This window comes from Alligator sinensis, unplaced genomic scaffold, assembly GCF_000455745.1.
Source record: "Alligator sinensis unplaced genomic scaffold, ASM45574v1 scaffold994_1, whole genome shotgun sequence".
In the NCBI taxonomy this organism is placed as follows: domain Eukaryota; kingdom Metazoa; phylum Chordata; order Crocodylia; family Alligatoridae; genus Alligator; species Alligator sinensis.
In genome coordinates this window covers 91,782-110,465 of record NW_005842488.1, presented here as the reverse complement: position 1 = coordinate 110,465, position 18,684 = coordinate 91,782, and the positions used below count along the sequence as shown (strand labels likewise).

The 18,684-nt window shown below is 47.1% G+C and overlaps 1 protein-coding gene across 1 annotated transcript in view; it reads right to left on the bottom strand.

The window, feature by feature from the left end:
- The window catches only part of LOC102368221 (CUB and sushi domain-containing protein 1), a gene marked incomplete at its 5' end in the record, with an annotated part of 292,700 nt that overhangs the window by 183,304 nt on the left and 90,712 nt on the right, over nucleotides 1-18,684 (bottom strand). The window contains 4 exons of the mRNA XM_014523449.2: nucleotides 4,551-4,739; nucleotides 8,200-8,415; nucleotides 17,442-17,558; nucleotides 18,469-18,657. Of these exons, the coding sequence (XP_014378935.1) occupies nucleotides 4,551-4,739; nucleotides 8,200-8,415; nucleotides 17,442-17,558; nucleotides 18,469-18,657 (711 nt within the window). The remainder of the gene's footprint in view (nucleotides 1-4,550; nucleotides 4,740-8,199; nucleotides 8,416-17,441; nucleotides 17,559-18,468; nucleotides 18,658-18,684) is intronic.

Below are 18,684 nucleotides of genomic sequence, written 5' to 3'. Positions count from 1 at the left end.
GGTAGGACACAGCCAACCTACACTGCCGGGGTCTCAGTGCTAACCCACTGTGCGCTTGTGGAGAGATACAAATAATGCCGCGCATCACCGAGGAGTATCTCTTCTGCAAACAGTGGATTAATAACTTTGAACTCAGCTAATGAGGAGGCTATTGCTTGGCTTTGCAGGTTTGCATTCTCTAAATAAATAAAATTTCTGCCCTATGCTCTGTCTGATCTGCTGCTCTGCTTTCTGCTCCCTCCCCTGTGCTCCTTGTCTGATCTGCTGCTTTGCTTTCTGCTCCTTGTCCTATTTGCTATGTGTTCCCTACTCCCTCCCTGATGTACCACGTGCCACACATGGGAGGCTGCCTGTGCCACTTGTGGCATGTGTCGCAGGTTGACCACCCGTAGTGTAGCACAATATCCCTGTGGATGGTTATGAAATTTTGCTCATCGTGGAAGCAGCCGCAGTAGGTTTCAGTTGTATTACACTGGTTGTATTGTAATCCACTGCATGCATCTTTCAAAGTGGCTTTCCCATCCATCCCCAGACTTTAAAAGGACGATAAGAAAGGACCATCTATTGCACAGACTGCAATTCAGGCATCTGGAAATGTTCTCAGTGGGAACCATTAAGCTGTTATATTCTCTCCTCCCTGGCACCTCAACACATTTCAAAGCAGTAAGCAACATTGCAGACCAGTATTCACCCTAGAACAGTGATTCTGGACCAGGGTGCCACAACACGCTTTTAAGGGTGTCACAGGTGTGTGCATCCTCCCAGAAGCAGCCCAGAAGCACCTGTCCCTGCCTTGCATCAGGGTCTTGTGCAGCTGGCTGAGCCAGCCCAGCCTGAACTGGATGGTGCTGGCATCCCACAGTGACCGTGGAGAGGCCTGGGGAGAACAAGCAAGTGGAGAACGAGCTGCAGTTGCACATAGGAAAGCAGCATAGGAAGCCATGGGAGCTACAAAGTGAGCAGTGGGAGGGCACAGAGACCCATCGCTGCAGGACCTAGCTGGGAGCATGGGTGAACTGCATCCTCATGGGGGCATGGGGCAGGTCCCATCGTCTGCGCGATGCCTCTCCTGCTCAGGAGAAGCATACGCTCACTGCTCCCCGCTTCCCAAGTAGTCCCCAGTAGCCAGCTCCTGCATCCACCCTGCAAGAAGAGGGGCTTTGTTTCCAGTGTCTCCGTTGCTGAATCGTTCGTGTGAGACTATTGCTGCCAGTCCAGCTGCTCGGCTGGGAAGGAAAGGAAGTTTAATTTCCTCCCAACTGTGCTACAAACCTCGGTCCCTACCCTGTAGCCAGACCATTGCACCCATGCACCTATGGGGCTGGGAACCCTCAAGAGTTTGTAGTCTCTGACTTCTGCCATCACTTCTCAACTGCCTTAAAAGCAGTATTTCTGCTTTATTTCCTTGGTCTTCATTAAAAAAAACCCCTAAAAGATTATGTTTTTTAAAAAGAAGGATCTGAAATAAAGGGATTTCAGGGGAAAAAAAAAGTGATGTCCATTCATTAATATGTCACTACTTGTTGGGGTTTTTTTTTAAATTATGTTTTGAAATGAGATTCCACTGACTTTGGAAAAATTAGGGTGGGGTGCCTGGAGTCCAAAATAGTTGAGGACCACTGCCCTAGAAGACGGGGGCCCAACCTTCCAGCTCTGCAGCGTGGATGAGTGGCCTGGTGTTGGTAAGAAGGCCAGATCCCCTGCAGGACTAGTGTATGGGTCAGTCTTCAGGTGTGACCCCAGGTGCTGCGCCTGTCTGGCTATGCAGCCGCCTCACCCTGCATGCCCCAACCTGGTGCACCCCGATCTGGTCATGCGCTAGCCTGATCCTGCACATGCCAATCCATCCATGCACCGGCCTGACCCTATGCCCCACAATGTGGTCACCTGCTGGCCTGACCCTGTGCACCCCGATCAGTCATGCACTGGTCCAACCCTGTGCAAACTAAATCAGCTGTGTGCCGATCTACCCCTGCATACTTCCATCCAGCCATGGGCCAGCCTGTCCCCACATATCCCCAATCCAGCCACACACCAGTCTGACCCCACATGCCCCAATCCACCTGCATGCCAGCTGACTCCATGCACCCCAGTCTGAGCATGGGGTGACCGCACATGCCTGTGTGACTGTGCACAGGCATGATCTAGCACACTGGGCTATGCCATCTGGCCCACAGAGCTCCCCACAGGTCCAGAAATTTGGCAGCAGGGGTGCAGCATTTAATGCTGAGACCACTTCTTCGCCACCTGCGGGCTGGATAACATGTCTCGGTGGGCTGGATCTGGTCTGGGGGCCAGAGGTTGAGCACCGCTGCCCTAGAACAACATGCCTTGCCATCAGTATGCCTTCAAATCAGCCAAGACTCTTAGATAAAACTGACTAAGCAAATATTGATTCAGAGGCTAGCCTGCTTGTGAAATAGCTTCATCCTGCATGTTTAAGACTGCCCTTTCTCAAGGGCACTGGCTTCTTCACTCCCAATATCCACTTGCTTTGCTTTTGTTTATGAACAACTATGATCCTTTGTGCTCCTTTTGCATTATTGGCAGTGATGCCTCTGCATCACATCTCTTGAAGTCAGCAGGGCCCAGCCATGCTCCAAAGGGAGCAAACAGCTTTGGAGTGGGCAGATGATACTGAGAGCAACAGATGAATGGCTGTGATTGGTGAAGAAGAAGATGCAACATCCCCGCAGGCTGAAAAAAGTCATTTGTGGTTAGGAAATGTGTGTGTGTGTGTTGTGATTAAAGCAATGGGCAATTGCTGTGGAATAGCTAATGCTGTAAGTTGACCCGTTCATGGTGCCATGCTCTGAACCAGGGATGGGCACTCAAGGGTCTAAAGATCTAATGGTCTTCCCATGCATTCGCTTTAGGAAGCCGACTCCTTTTGGGCTATTCCGGTTTCCTATCACAAGGTTGAAGAGTTATGCTGGGCATCCTCCCCTCAACAAAAGTCTGTGATGCACTTGAACTGTGCCCCACTGAAGGCTGGTCCATGGCACAAGCTCCTCTTTACTTCTAACACGCAAGGGCTCTGCAAGCTGACTCAGAGCAACTCTGGTATTTCATTACAGCTAATACTCCTGGGGAAAGTGTCGTGGTATTTGCTCAGGTCTAACCACTCACCCAAATCCTCCTTCCTCCCCCTCGGGCATCAAATATTTCAATGCTTATTCTTTAAAAGGCCTTTGCAGGCACACTGAAACCACAGCTGAAATGTAGTGGATGATTGAAGATGAGAGCCTAACATGCAGAGTGACATGAGCATATGCCAGCATCCTGGAACTAGCTGTCACCCTATTACCAGAGCTCCCTGCAAACCACTAGACAATAAATTTGAGCCATTATTATAAAACCAACAAGTTAATTTAAAACAGAGTGCAGTGGGGAATTGGGTAAGTGGAAGCCATTATATCTGCTTCGTGCCGGCATCTGTGGATCAAATTTAAAGCTGTGATAAGACTTTTTTTTTTTTTTTAAATTTCAAGGCTCCTGATTAGCTCTCCCTTCATCCTGATAATTATTCATGCCCAGAGTGGCTGCTTGTCATGGCAGGGGAAGTGACCTTGTGACCAAGTCATTAAACAGTCCTGGAAAGCAGAGTCAGCAAAATGGGATCCCCCAAGCAAATCACTACAGATGGAGGCAATGGCCTTGCTCTCACGTGAATGCCTTTTTGCCTTGGCTCTGATGGGTGAGCAACAGTCATGGATACATGTGAAAAGCCCAGATTTACAAACTGGAAACAGCTGGGTAAATGGACCAAGCAGGGCTGCACGATACTAAGGGGCTGTCAAGCTGCATTTTATAGATGGTCTCTGAAGCACTTTCTGATAGACCACGAAATACTAGCTTGTAACTTGCTGCTTGCTTTTTGTCTTTCCCCTTGCCACATGGCATCCCCCGAAGTCCAGCAAACAATCCCAAACTTGACAAGTGTCACTTTTCTACATGAGCAATTGCCACGGAGGACCACAAAAGTAGGCAATGGCCCACGAGAAGGGAGCATAGGTGGGGGGCAATGGGAATAAGCATGCTAGAAAACAGACCACAGGAGAAGGAGCCGGTGGCTGAATAGTGGCAAGTGGAGCCAAGCAAAGGAGTGGGGTGGCTGAGTTCGGCCAAGAGCAAGGCATGGGTCAACAGAGGTAGTTTCCAAGACAGCATCCCTGTCTGAAGATGAAGTTTGCACTGGTTGAGGATGCCAGGTTTGAAGCACCCCTTCATCTGTCTGTGCCACTTGTTTCCCTTGGGCTCTGTGGTTCAAAGGGAGGCTGGTTTGAAAATCCTAGAGGGAGACTATTGTCGTCTATCCCATGACACTGAATTTTCCCTGCAGGGATGTGAAGTCCCCCACACCCCGTGAGTCGCTCGCCCACTCGGGAGCAGTCTCCAGAGTGGTTGCTCATTCCAGCTCTTTATTTCCCTCCCGGCTCCACCCCGCTAGCACAAAGATGTGGTCCCGTGGGGACCCCGCACTTCCCCGCCCCATTAACGTTACAATATAATAGATCAACCAAGCAAAATGAAAGCACATGACCACCTACCAACACACCTTGGCAGAGGCGAACTCCACACACGCCGTCTACCCCCCAGGCAGGTGATGCGCGAAACGCCCTCCAGTCTGTAGCCGGGGAAGCAGGAGAAGGTCAGCACGTCCCCCACGCCGAACTGCAGGCCCTTCCTGATGCTGTAGGCTGGGACCTCGGGCTCGTCGCAAGGCTCCAGGTCATACTCTAGGGAGGGTTGCAATGACAGGTTGTGTTACAGCACGGTTCATCAAATTTGTTCCCTTGTCCCCCCCAGGGTGTTGTAGAAGCTGGATGCAATGATTATAATGTGGCTCGGGGATTTGTTTAAAGCCGAGGTGCAGCTCATCCTTTTGCAGCGTGGCCAGCGCAAGACCCCAATTCTGCTTGCACTGCTGCAACAACATGGGGTTTTACCCTAAGGACGCTAGGAGAGGGCTGGAGCTGTCCTCTGGATCCAAGTCGGTTCAAAATGCACTGAGTATGTTCACCACCGAGGGCAAAGAGATACCCAGGGGGAGAAATCAGAACAGTAGCAATTTGCTCTCCCTTTGGGCAGGTGGAAAGGACATGAGAAGTCAGGACCCATCTCCTCACATTCCTGAGGAGCACAGCTTCTTCACACCTCCTCTGCTCTTCTTGACCACCCATATCCCACATCACTGTCACATTCGTTATCCCAAAATGATGCTGAGAAGTGCCTGACCAGCTGGAAAACCCCAATGCAATGCACCTCCAGCAGCCAATTGACACGTTTCTCCCTGCAGAGCAGGAGGAGGGAGAGATCTCGGCCAAAGAAACCAAGGGCAACAATTGTCCATTCTGAAAAATGCTGGTGGGATTTTTCCCTGCCTCCTCTGTTTAGGATTGAGCTGTTCAAAATATCATCCCAAAAGACCCATGTGCAATAAACCTCTTGATATATTCATATTCTTTGCTCTGAAAGCATGAGAGTGGATTGAGCCCTGAATTGCTAATCCTTAAAGTGAGTGAGATGCAGCATCCTGGCTGACGGACTCCGAGGGAAAGTCAGTCACAATTACAGCAGGTGGGAAAATGAACTCCCTTCACCAAAATGATTGGAAGGAATACATTGGTCGCAGAATTGTTCTGGTTTTTAGATTAAAAAAAAAAAGAAAAGAAAAGAAAAGAAAGCCTGCAAGCCCAGACTCCAAAATGCAAACGTTATTTGGTTTGTGACAACAAAAAAACTAAAAATAGAGTCAATTCTGCTTTTCAGTTGTCAAAAAAAACCCAAAGAAGAAGAAAATACTTTTTTCCCCCTACAACATCTTTTGAAAATATTAGCCAGACACGGTCATTTCCTTATACAAACCTTGTTTTGTCAAAAAAAGTCATTTTTCCTTTAAGTCGAATGGCACTGAACAGTCTTTGACTAGCTCTATTCAGCGGAGGGGATTAAGCTGATTATACTTGAACTCTTGGTTCCTGAGGTCCCAAAGAAGGTGTCTGAAACCAAATACTTAGCCTACTAAAACCATTCCCAAGAGCTTAAAAGAGTAATCTCTCTATCTAGGCTTCTGGCAATAGCTGTGTCTATCAGACGTGCATCAAACACTGCGGCATTAGTTGTCGTCACAATTGCTGTTACTTTTCCATCCCACGAGGCAGGATTTTGCTCGTGTTCAGCTCAAGACCTGGGAGGCACCTATAGAGAACGCAGAGGAGAACAGCAAGAGAACAGCAAGACAGCGACGTGGCTTTGTTTTATCCATGGGCGACCACAATGAATGACTCGTAAGGACGCCCAGTCAACTGGGATGGTAGCTGCACAATGTCGTGCTATCCAAATGTGTGAATGGACAAATACAGCCATGTGAATGGACAAATAAATCTTTGATTCGAGAGGCAATTGAATGTGCGTTCAGGCTGTGAGCACACAACATCTGACTGTGCTTTGTAATAAGAGCTCACACAAGCACGGAGGCTCTGTATGTGTGTCATCCCTTATTTTCCACATGCAAATGTATATTTGCATGGGCCTCGCTCTGACTACACCAAGCCTCTTTTTTTTTTTTGCACTGAAAGCCAAATTTGAAAATTTAGAACTTGGTCTTGAGACTCTGATACGCTGCCTTTGTAGATGGGGCTGAGCCTACAAGGAAGATGGCATGGTTGAGTGGGTCTCTACCCCTGACCTTGAACGGGACGAGTTGGCACTTGAACTCCAGAGACCTTCGTTCTATTCCCAGCTCAAGCACTGGTCTGGTTTGTGACTCTTGGGGAGTCACTTCAGCTCTCTTTGTATCTTTATTTCCTCTCTCTCCCTTGACCTGACTTTATTGCAAGCACTGTGTCTTACTCATATATAGCCAAGTGCAATAGGGCTACAGGCTTAGGTGGGATCTGAAGGTGCTACTGTGATGCAAATATTACGGCAAATCCCTGGGCACCCACAGAATCCACTAAGATCAAAGGGAGTTGATACACACAGCCGCAGGCTCTCTCGTATTAAATGCTGTACCTGTACATCCCTTAATACCCTCTAATGCTCCAGGTTGCTTGCTTTTATTACCAACTATCCCGTTGCAGCAGTTCAAGCAGAGAGACTCCAGAAAGAAAGGATCTTGCCAGTTCCCCAGTAATGCCATCAGGCTAATCTAAACCTAGCTGGAGCTTTGCAATGCATGCATTCTCTCTAGGATTTACTGAAGCCAGCTGCAGAGGCTGGGCTGCTGGATGAGCAGCTTGGTGAGCTGCCCTTGGCTTAGGTGCAGGGCACAGGACCAAGGCACAAGGAGTCAAGGAGACCAGATTGGCAGTGGCAATGACCAGTCCTGCTTTGCTCCTTGTCCAAAAAGTCCAGATTGCTTCAAGTCAATGTCCAAGGGAATCCAGCTGCTACAGCTTCCTGGGTTGAGAAGGGAATTAATTGCTGCACCTTTGTGGGGATTTTTTTTGTGGATAAGGAGCAACGGTATTTGGAGTAACGAGGTTCTGGCAAACCCGCAGGAGGTGAGAGAGGAAGCAAGCCAGGCATCCCAGGACTAGAAGAGGAAAAACCACCAAGCTAGTTGGGAAGGAATAATAAAGACCAATGCAAAGGGATGTCATTCCAGCAGATTCAGACCACTGGCTGAGCCTCTGCAAAGGTGGAGAACTATAATTGCCCACATGCATTTTTTATGACTGCAAGGATCAGAAGACCAGGAAAAATTAAAATAAAACTTAAAAAAACCCCCACACACACTTAAAATACCAAACTGGAATGAAAGATAGGCAGACCGATCAAGGGAATTGGTCTTTTACAGCCTGATCATCTGTTTGATTTTGGCTTAGGTCACCATGACCGGGATGCGTCACCATCTGATACCCATTTAATGGCCAAGGCACAAAGTGAGTCAGTGGGTTCAGCTATTGAAGAAATGCTCCCAACACAAAAAGCATGGGCACAGCTGGACCCTAAGCTGCTTCCCTCAATGGCAAGCACGGTGGAGGGTAGTGCCTCTTGGACCGGAGGAACTATGTAGAAAACAAACCTCGTCTTTCAGTTCAGGGCTAGACATTTCAGTGGGGTATTTTAAGGGACTGATCACCAGCGAAATGATGTGGGCATCTCTTATCAGAACTATATAAATACATCTGGGAGGGAAGGCCCCAAAAATACCCCACCCCCAAAAGTAGACTTCTGCACACTCCCCCTTACCTGAGAAGGTAATGTTGAATCCCTCATAGGACATGGAGAAGTCTGAGATGAAGCGGATCTGAGCAGAGAAGTTCCCAAAGAGCCCAGCGCTGAGCGGGGCCGGCAGGCGGGAACCAGTGAGCTGTTTCAGAGGCTGGGTAAAGCTGCCGTTTTCGGTGATCAGCAGGTAGTCGTGGCCATTCTCCAAGTGAAAGGTGTGAAAGGTGAAGAATACACCTGCAGTGTGGGGAGGGAAAATTAAAAAACCAAACAAACAGGAGAGCACCCTGCTTAGCAGACGGTCCATTTACAGTGTCCATCACCACTGCACCAAATCAACAGGATGGGCATAAGTATTCGACTCCAGGACTTCAATGAACAGCTCAACTGAGAAGAAAAAAAGGAAACTGAAAAGTCCAGGAGGTAGAGGAGATAAAGAGCAGGATAAGGGTACAGAGGATAGTGCCTGAGATCGAGAAGATGGATCAGGTTTTTCCATTCATGCCCCACTACCACGAAGGGAGCAGGGTACAATACACCACTAACCATCAGAGCTCAGACATAGGTTGTCACTGAAGCCAAGGGCAATACATTTATATGGATAATAAGAGGATCAAGAATGCAAGTTGAAAAGGATCACAAGGATAAGAGAAGGATCAAGTGTGTCAAAAGGGATCCGAACACAGGTACTTAAGGGCATCGCGCTGACCTCTTAACGCATGGGAGTTAGGCAGGTGCATTCACTGGGAACAACTTATCTCCCAACTGCCAATGGTAGAAAGTGCTCTGAAGCATCTAGTGCTGAGCAGTGATGGGGAGAGAGGATGGTGGACTAGATGAAGCTTGGTCTGATCTGCCATGGTAAATCCTGTGAGCAAGAAAGATCTTGCATTTTTAGCCTAACAGCATTTTGCCAAAACCATCGTTAAAACCAATATCGCTAGCGATTACTACTATTAACAAGGAACAATAACTAAAAGAATAAAATAATAATTGCATTAAAATCATAAAAGTATGATATGACCAGCAAAAAAAAAAAAAAAGGGATGAAAAGGAAGCTCTTTTTCCCCCTCCTGAAACTAGATTTCAATATTTTAAACAAGCTGGAAGGGTCTTGTCCTCACTTCATTTGTTATGGCTTTCGAAGCAGTGATGGATTACTTAAAACCTCACTCTCACCTACGCACTCATAAAATAGCAGCTATTTCTAACTTCCACAGAAGCTTCCAGCTGGGTGATTTCCACACTGGAATTCAAACACAATCAGACACCCTTGTTTTAAGCCAAAAGATCTGCTGCAGCAAAAAAAAAAATAAAAAAAATGGTAGCAGCAATTTGTGTGGAAAAAAGAAAACAAAAGAAAGCAGGATCCTGAATCATGGACCCTGCCATGCAGCCTTCAAATGAAGTTAAATTGCAGCATTACCTAGGAATGGACTGATCCCTTTGCATTTATAGGGCTACTTTCATCCAAAGCTTTTGATACACTTTCCAAATATTCAGGGGCAGACTGCAACACCCTAACTCACCCTGAATTCTACTTTATCCTATTCACCACCGTACCAAAATTTTGCAGAGGAAGACACGATTCCAGGGGACAAGGAATATTACAATCTGGACCTATTATGGCCAGAGCGTAATGCCCTTCTCTGTACAAGCAATGCTCCGCAGCGCTACTGATTTAAAGTACAAGGAAACCGAGAAAAGTCAGCAACTTGTCAGACTGGATCATACCCTAGGTCAGGGGTGGACAAAATGTGGCTCGGGGGCCAGATACGGCCCGCCAGGCCATTCTAGCTGGCTCACGGGGCCCCTAAAACGCTTATAAAATTAATATTTATCTGCCCCTGGCTACCTATCATGCAGCCCTCGATGGCTTGCAAAAACTCAGTAAGCGGCTCTCCACCCAAAATAGTTGCCTGCCCCTGTCCTAGGTCCATCTACTCTCTGCAGTGCTCAGTTCCTGTTGCTTCAATTATGATAATTATGAATACTCTCAGTATCCATGGAAGGAGCCAATCCCTTTTTGATAGTTCATTGTTCACCTGTAAGTAGAATAAAAACACTTATGAATCAGGAACAGAGGATGCATGGGGCTGGTAAAGGGGATTTCACCGGTAAGTCACTCACTCGGACGCAATGTGGGAGCTGGAACGTCTCAGTTTTGTGTCAAACCCTGCCACTTGGCCTCTTCTTCACTACACCTTGGTGATCCTCAACTTCCCAAAGGGAACCACTTGTGTGAGTAACTGCTCACCAATGTGTGAATAAAGGGATCACACTTTATCTAATCAGCATTAAAATCCCCTTGTAGGAAAAGGAAATATTGGATCAGTCTGGGCAGAAAAATTGTAGTCATTTTTTTCTCCCCATGAAGTCATCAGGATGACTGAAATGGCTAAATGGTTCCAAACTTTTATCTTTCCAACCAGTGCTACGACTAGTTGGAAACAGCTGTAACGTATTTCCGAATGAAAATGAGATGGGGTGAAATGAATAAAAATGTTTGCGCTCAATTTTCCCGTTTTTCAACCAGCTGTAGAATTAAGTCACCATTTTGCAGAAAGCACGGTGTATCCAAGGCACGGGGGAGTGACAGGCTCATGCAATGCCACGCCATACGTGAGCTGATAGGAGAATCCAGATTCCCTGCATTTATCGGGTCTACCTTCTGGACCACACCTGCCCTCAGAGCAATGAACCCGGGAGTCCTACCTCTTCGTCCTCTGCTTTCAAATTCACTCCTTCTGCCCTGGTTCATCTATAACAAGCAGAGCCAGTGAACAGCATTATCCCTACAGCTGAAAGGGCTGACTCTGAACTCATTTTAAAGGATTTGCAACTGTGACTAAACTTTTGCTCAGCTCAGGAAATTCACTGCAGCACAAAATGTCTTGATATGAAAGCAAGCCTCCTTTTTTTACTTAATTACGGGGAAAAGAAATCACTTTGGTCAGCTTCAAGTCACCAGATTAAAAAGCAAGGGTCCTTCCTTTTTTTTTTTTAGCTGTTACATATCTTTAAAAAATCATGTACCCATTAGTCCATAATATAAATGACTGGTTATGGGCCCATGAAAAAGGGTATTTTAACAGCCAAATTACTTCATTTTGGAAACTGGTATATTGCTCACGGGCAGTAAGTAGAACAAAATTTCATGAGGTCGGGCAGCAGATGACTTGTGAGATTGGTTTTTGTGATGCAGAACTTTTAACAAGAAGGTCGTTGGCTTGGAAAGGTGCACGGTCCAACGGACTGGGAGCCGGGGCTCTTTGGTCCCTTTCCCAGCTCTGCCACGGATTTGGAAATGGCTTCACTTCTGTGTGCCTCTGCTTTCCCAGTTGCAAACTGGCATAATACGCAGTGCTCAAGGTCTACAGAAAAAGTCACTGTATAAGAGCCAGGCCCAGTTAGAATAACCAAACGCCTACACCTGGCATCTGTCCTGTGGCCTGCCAGAGGACTTGTTTCCTTGTGCCGGTTCTGCAAGGTGGTCATTATTATCACACTTGGACCCGAGTGAATACTTTTTTGGGAGTCCCAACATGCAGACCCAAAGAAAAGGGGGGGACATAAGCATCAGACTGAAAGAAAGAGCTGGCATGACACTCTTCCCAGCTCCATCCACCGAGCAGGCTCCATCGCTGTGAGTTGTCAAAATGTGACAGTAGATCATGTAAAGGTTTAAAAAACGGCTGCACATGTTACTCTGATGGGGTCCAAATATACCCAGACCCTCAGCTAAACTACTTGGCCTCACTTTTCTAAGGAGATCCTGTGTGTACATGTAGGAACGGTGACCCGTCCCAAATGCCATGCTCTTGTAGTGCCAAAACGAGTTGTCATTCAAGGTCAACCCTGCACAACTCCCCTCTCATCCCTTCCAGGAAACCGTTAACAAGGAGGATCTTCAAATGTTTCTGGGCATCACCTCATGAAGGTGAATAGATCAGTTCACACCTCTTTTGTTCCAGGATCTCTGCAGGGATTTTACCAGGTTCAAAGGTCTGAAGTTAGAGACTGACTTTCTTTAAAAATGCAAGCTGAGAATAAGAATGCAGCTTCAGAAGACATGCCGGCAAGGCACACGGGCATGTTTTATGTCCTCAGCTGCCTAGACCACAACTGGCCCACATAAACATGGTTTCTCCCTATCTAAGATAGCCCTGATTAGCAGGAAGCACAGCAGCGTATTGGATGCCCTTGGAGAAGCAAGGGCAAGGCTTTTAGAGGGAAGCTGCTGAGAACAATACTGAAGACAGCAAGAATAGCACCTGTTTTTGTAGGACCTGAATGTGACCTTAAGACTCAGTCACTTTTCATCAATGCTCGCGTTTATGGCTGGTGCACTGTAAAACGACACAGTATCCGGGTTTACACAAGCAGGCCTGTCAAGAGCAAATGTTTTATAATGCACGGTTGGGGGGAAAATAGCATCACATCATTCCACGGCAGAGTGGAAGAGCTAAGCTTGGATTTGCTTAGGTATGGGGAATAGTGTTCCATTTCAAAGGAGACACTGTTATATTAAAAAAAACCCTCAGTGATCAGATACAGTAAGATCCTTGATATTCAGATTAGAACGTATCAACCTTATGACAGACTGGAAGATCAAGGCTTTTTGCAGGAGACGTGAGTAGGAAGAATGAGACTGCGGGTAAGCCCCAGGCAATGCGCGAGTGAAAGCAGCCAGCGGACAGGAGGAGGAGGAAGGATCGATAAGTCAATTAAGAATTGCCCATCATAAATATTTCATTAGAGTCAAAGCCAATCTAAGAGAGCATTTGAGAGGGAAGGCGAGGGTCTTGCTCTAAAGGACCTGGTGCAGAGTGGACAGGGACGCGGGAAAGGGGGTCTTGGAGCAAGAAGAATAAAGAGCTTTTACATGAACAGCAAAGTTAAGAGCTTAGTGCTTGCAAGAGAGGGCAAACCCACTGGAGCATAGCATGTGCAGGACATAGGCAAGCTGCCTGGGACTGTGCTGGAGCCCTGACCCAAGAGCATCAGGTTAGGGTGGGGAATCCCAGTTTCATTTCCATTAAACCTTCAGTCTCCCCACTGAGATGGCCAACATGGAGGATAAATCATCCAGTTGAAATACTAGCTGCTCAGATGGGGATGCTTGTCCACTTGCAGGTTAACTCTGCTCTGCTGAAGTCAATGGGAGTTTCACTGCTGACTTCATCAAGACTAGAAGCAAGCTGCAAGAAATTAAATTTCCAAGCTGCTCTCAGTAAGCCAGAACTTGGCCAAAAATGAGGATTCACCTCATAATGGAGGAAAAACAGAGGATGCAAACAAGGAAAGAAAGAGAAAAGGAAAGAACAAAACCAAGATAGAACAAAGCAAGTTGGGAAGACAATGCTCACTCTCAAACCAGGAGAGAAATCAAGGCAATAAGCACAGCCAGGATCTTGAGATCAAAGTAGCTCCTGTTGCAACAGGAAGAGGCATGCAAAAACATTGAGAAAGCCATTGAAACGGGAAGATGGAGAGTCTGGGAATCACAGTGTGGCAGGTGGGCAAAGGGCTCAAACCATCAACCAAACACGGAGCCCTGCTGTCAGGAAGAAGAGGAGCAGTACATATCTAACACATGAGACTCAGCAGGGAGGGCAACATCAGGATCAAAATATCAGTCCTGGATTAGAAAGCTCAAGAGCAAAAGGAATGAGCTACGGAGCACAGAGAAAACCCACCTGCTTAGCATCTCAGAGGTTGAACCTGCCCAGGGACCCAATGCAAAGCTTCAGAAAATATAATGTATTGCACCCACCAGGGCCGACGAGCCTCACATGGACTGGCAAAGTAAGCTCTAACAGATTCACAACTCAATAGGTGGAGACTCCACCAGTTCCCAGCTGCCAGTGCCACCAGTCCAACAACATGACAATGAAAACTGTCAGGCCTGATCCTGGCACTGAAGAAGAAGCTGGACTGAGATGCCCTGGCAGAGGTTAAAGCCTAAAACAGCAAGGTCTGGATTGAGATTCCTTGCAGCTCTGCCAGCGTCTCTCAGCACTGGGATCCCCCAGTGAATGCCCAGACTGAAATATTCTTGGGGGCTTTGTATGAGGACTCAGGTCTGGAAGTTTGAACTGGTATTCCTGCATTGGTAGAGCTGTATGTAGAAGGGGCCCCGAGCTAGAATAACCCAGGGCACTGTGAGGTGCACGAGCAAGTACACGAGAGCTGCAAAAGGCAAACTGACCCCACACCTCTTGTTACTACACCGCAGTGACTAGTTTTCTATCTTTAATGAGCACCAAAGTCTCACCACAATTTTAGAGGAAGGGGAGCTCAGAGAGGAACACGTTACAATGCATAAAATCCTGCAGGACAGATGCGCCTCCCTTGAAATCAGAGAGGCTGCAAGGGGGGCAACGGGGCAGAACTTGGTCTTGCTTCTGTAATCCTCCTCTGTTCCCAACAGGCCACATTCATCCCATCTCCATCTCTATTGCTCGCTCCTGACATCGGTTTGTTGTATTGCTTCTTACGCTAAGTAGGAGAGAGGTTACTGAACAAGGCTGGGGGATCTTGTAAGGCGTTCGCCTGTGATTTAATGCAGCTGGGACCAGTCGGACGCAAATCATTAACAAGGCAGAAAGCTCAGCTTCAATACAATCAGAACACATCTACAACACATTGTAGTCCGGTGTCTGGCTACATCTCATCTCCTTTCGGAAAGCATTAGATAAAAGGAGATCTTTGTACGTGCCCCTCTTTCATTATCCTGCTAAATAAACAGAGCTCCTCTGAACTCCAGGAACAAGGGAGAAGAGGACTTTTTGACATGACAGTTGGCTTGGTGCCAACTTATTTTAATTGCACCATGTCCTCTGTTTAACTCCTCTTTTCCCGGGGAACTCTTAATTGGGTTTTGCATTTTCCTGCAAGCGTGGCTGCATAGCTTGAGCCTGTCTAACCTGGGATGCAGCAGAAATATAGAAAGGGTGACTCAGCAGAGCTGAGGCGTCGAGGACCAAACTGCTGAGTCACACCGCGGACAGCCGATGAAATCTGGATATGCAGACGGATGCTTGAATAAGGAGAGAGAGTCCAGTGCATGGTAACATGTATTTCCAGTTGGCTGGTGATAATTCGAAAGGGAAGATCCTAGCCAAGGACAAGACAATGGCAGAAAATAACTCATATTCTTACTAACATGAACAATGGCCTCCTGCTAGCCTATAGACTGTTTTTATGCTAGGATTGATGTTCTTTCAATTTTCCTGCAATGGTGGGAAGTCTGATGTAGGCAAAGTGTAGGATTTTAAGTACCACGGGTGGATTTTCAGGAGACCAGATGGCTGTGTTTTCTGATACGCAGCAAAACAGTTTCCTAAGAGCCCAACTCCAGTAAGGGACCAGCTTTTCAGAAGATCTCAGCCCCATCATCAATGGAGCTGAGCTCTGCAGACAACCTGCCATCACGCCGTCTTATCTTGGATAAAGAACTAGCAGCCACCTGCATTTGTGAACTGGTTGTGGCAGCAATAGGACACTTTTGAAGAAGAAAAAAGGAATACAGACTAGCATCCATACAGCCCCACTGTTTGCACATGAAGTTTGCCTTGAAGCTCCCCATATGTGGTTAAAAGACATTCCTTTGAAGTTAGGGAAAAATAAAGTGCACACACCATCTGAATTGTATTTTATAAGAGGGTATCAGTTCTCTATGTTGTGCATCAGCTTAGCAACAGGATAATATGTCTCATCAGAAGAGCCAAATCCAAGGCAGAGTGGATTAATGAAGAGTGGATTGCCTCTCTCAACAAAATACTTTTCTCAGCATGTGAAAGTTCCCTTAATGCACTTGTGCTTTTCATTGACAAGTTTATATGCTTTAATAAAAACGGGCATCACAAAATTGGCAGATGATAACTCCTATTGTACTGCTATCTGGTATAACTAAAAAGACAGGGTTATATGAGAAAGCATAAAATTGTATACGGACTATAAACTGCTCAAGCTGAACCTTAGGCAGGTAGGGACGGGTTTAGGAAGAAATCTTCCTCTGATGGCATTGAATTCTTTAATGGCCTGTTATGGAGTTTCTTGCAATTCTTCTGAAACATGTGGGACTGGCCAGAGACGGACTGGCCTGATCCAGTCTAGCAGTTCACATGCTCTTAATTAGGGGGTATCTCTGATCTACAAAACTGGGGAAGGTGCAGGGAGTCGGGAGAACCTGCGCTCTGCTCCCAGGTCTCCAGCTGCGTCTCAGATTCACGCAACAAGAGAATGATACTTATGCACCGTTGTGAAGCACTTGGATTCTTACAGGCGAAAGTGCCATGCACACACATTTGAAATACTGTTGAAAGTGCCATGCACACACTTGTGAAATGCTGTTGCTATTATGGCAACAGCAGTCCTAGCTGGCTTGACTGCCTTTGGTCATTTGCTATCAACCGTTAACGTACAAAAAGCAAGAAACAGGAGCAAAGAGAAGCCTTAATGCTCCATTTCAGGTGCCTGTAAACCTTATGTCGTTCCCTGACCCTGCGGAGTGGGGGATGTCTGATATAATCCGATTGCTCGTGGCAGCATCTCACACGGTCAACCTGAGAGCGGGGGGTAGCTGCTTGCACCGTGGTACTGGGAATCAAGGGGTGTAGAGATTGATTCCTGGCTGCCACATCAGTAAGAGGAAAAAGACTGAATAATACCCATAAGGGAATGGCTGAATGCAAAGCAGTCAGAGTCAAAACCATGGTCGTGCTTCGTCTTCCTGCAGTGGATTTCCTCTGAAGACCTCAAGATGCTTTCAAAAAAGGTGGCTATACTTTTTGCTCTGGTTTTCACAGGTGGGTACACTGGGGCACAGGGGATTAGACCGATTAGCCCAAGTTCATGCAGGACCCAGAAGTCCTCGCTCCCAGTCCCCTCTTGTAAGCATCAGACATCACTGCTGCCTCCTTAGACACAGTGGTGAATCAGTAGTTGCTGAGCCAAGTGCCTTTGTAAGGATGTGGAAGTGGAACTATCCTGGCTATCTTCACCAAGATGGGACTGAGCAGGAAAGCTCAGCAGAGGAGCTGGACCCTCCACAATTCGGACAGGTTTGGATATAGCACTCTGCTTCAGGCAGTGTGTGAAACCAGTACCCAATGCAAAAAATGGGTGGCACATGGTGGTACTCGTGGGATACCCTGGTCTCTGTTGCAAGCCCACCTTTACATGGGGCACCATCCTTTTCACTCCCCCACAGAGCATCTCCCTTACCCCCCTCCCTCCTCAATTTAAAATCGTCTCACCTTTCCCATGAGAAGTTTCTATGGTCCAAGTGCAGTTCAAGTTATTTGGGTAGAAATCAGGGAAACCTGGAGATAAGATGGTGCCACTGGAGCCACGGGTGTAACCTCCACAGAGAGCTGTACAAATCAAGAACAAAATAATAAAATAAAATAAACCCCCCCCGAACTCCTTGGATTAACCGGGAGGAAGGAGAGATGTTACACAAGGCTTAGCTGGGGAATTGGAGGCAATGCAGGGTCTAATGAAAACTGACCCTTTCCATTCTGTTTTCCCATAATAAAAGAGCATGGGGGGCACCTGGATGAAACCCCAACTGAAAACAGTTCAGATATTTAAAGCAAGCAACTCTCAAAGCAGCACGCAGACAGCTGATAGCACTTCAGAGGAGCTACATGGACTGTCTAGTTTTATGACCAATGGCCAAGTACTACCACCACGCAGGCTGAGCTCACTCAGAGACTGAACCATTTTACAGAGGAGGCACATAGAAAAGGCAGTATGGGAAAGGATGCCTTCTGTTCTCTCACTTTTGGGGTTCACTGGAGACCTATTATCTCCAGAGCTATAAACTGGACACCTTTGATGCATCCCAAATTCAACCGACTACTTTCTACAGCTGGAGGGCTATTCGTCCCTGGTAAAAGCTGACACACCTTGATCCCATAGAAAGCTCTTGCTTAATGAAACCATAAAGAAGGTACCCAGAATAGGGGCTGTTAAAAAGCCAACCATCACTGCTCCAGGGTAAATTGCGGTAAAAACCTGCACTGAGAAAAAGGAATGCCACCGGATTGTAATCGCTGCCTTGAATACCTACAGGACCTGCTGCGATATCCTCGAGTGAGACCAGGAGGCACTGCAGTATGGCAGACACTGCAGAGCTTTTAATGGCCCTGACTGCACACCAAAATCATCCTGCCTTGCCTTGGGTATTAGCCATGAGATTCAAGTCAGCCTGGGATGTGGTGCTGATGGTTCGCTGCCCTCGCTTCCTCTCCTGCAGATATTCTCCTCTCAAACACTTACCCTCGCAGCTCGGTAGAGGCCTGCTCCACTGGAAGTTCGGCTCACACTCCAGGGCTTCGTTGTCACTCAGGGTGTACCCCGAGTCACAGCTGAATGTCACCAGCGCTCCAACATAGAAATCATTCCCATGGCGTTGTCCGTTCACAGGAATCCCAGGGTCCAAACAATGGTCGGACTGGAGCTTCACAGCTGCGGCAAAGAAACCATCAGACATTC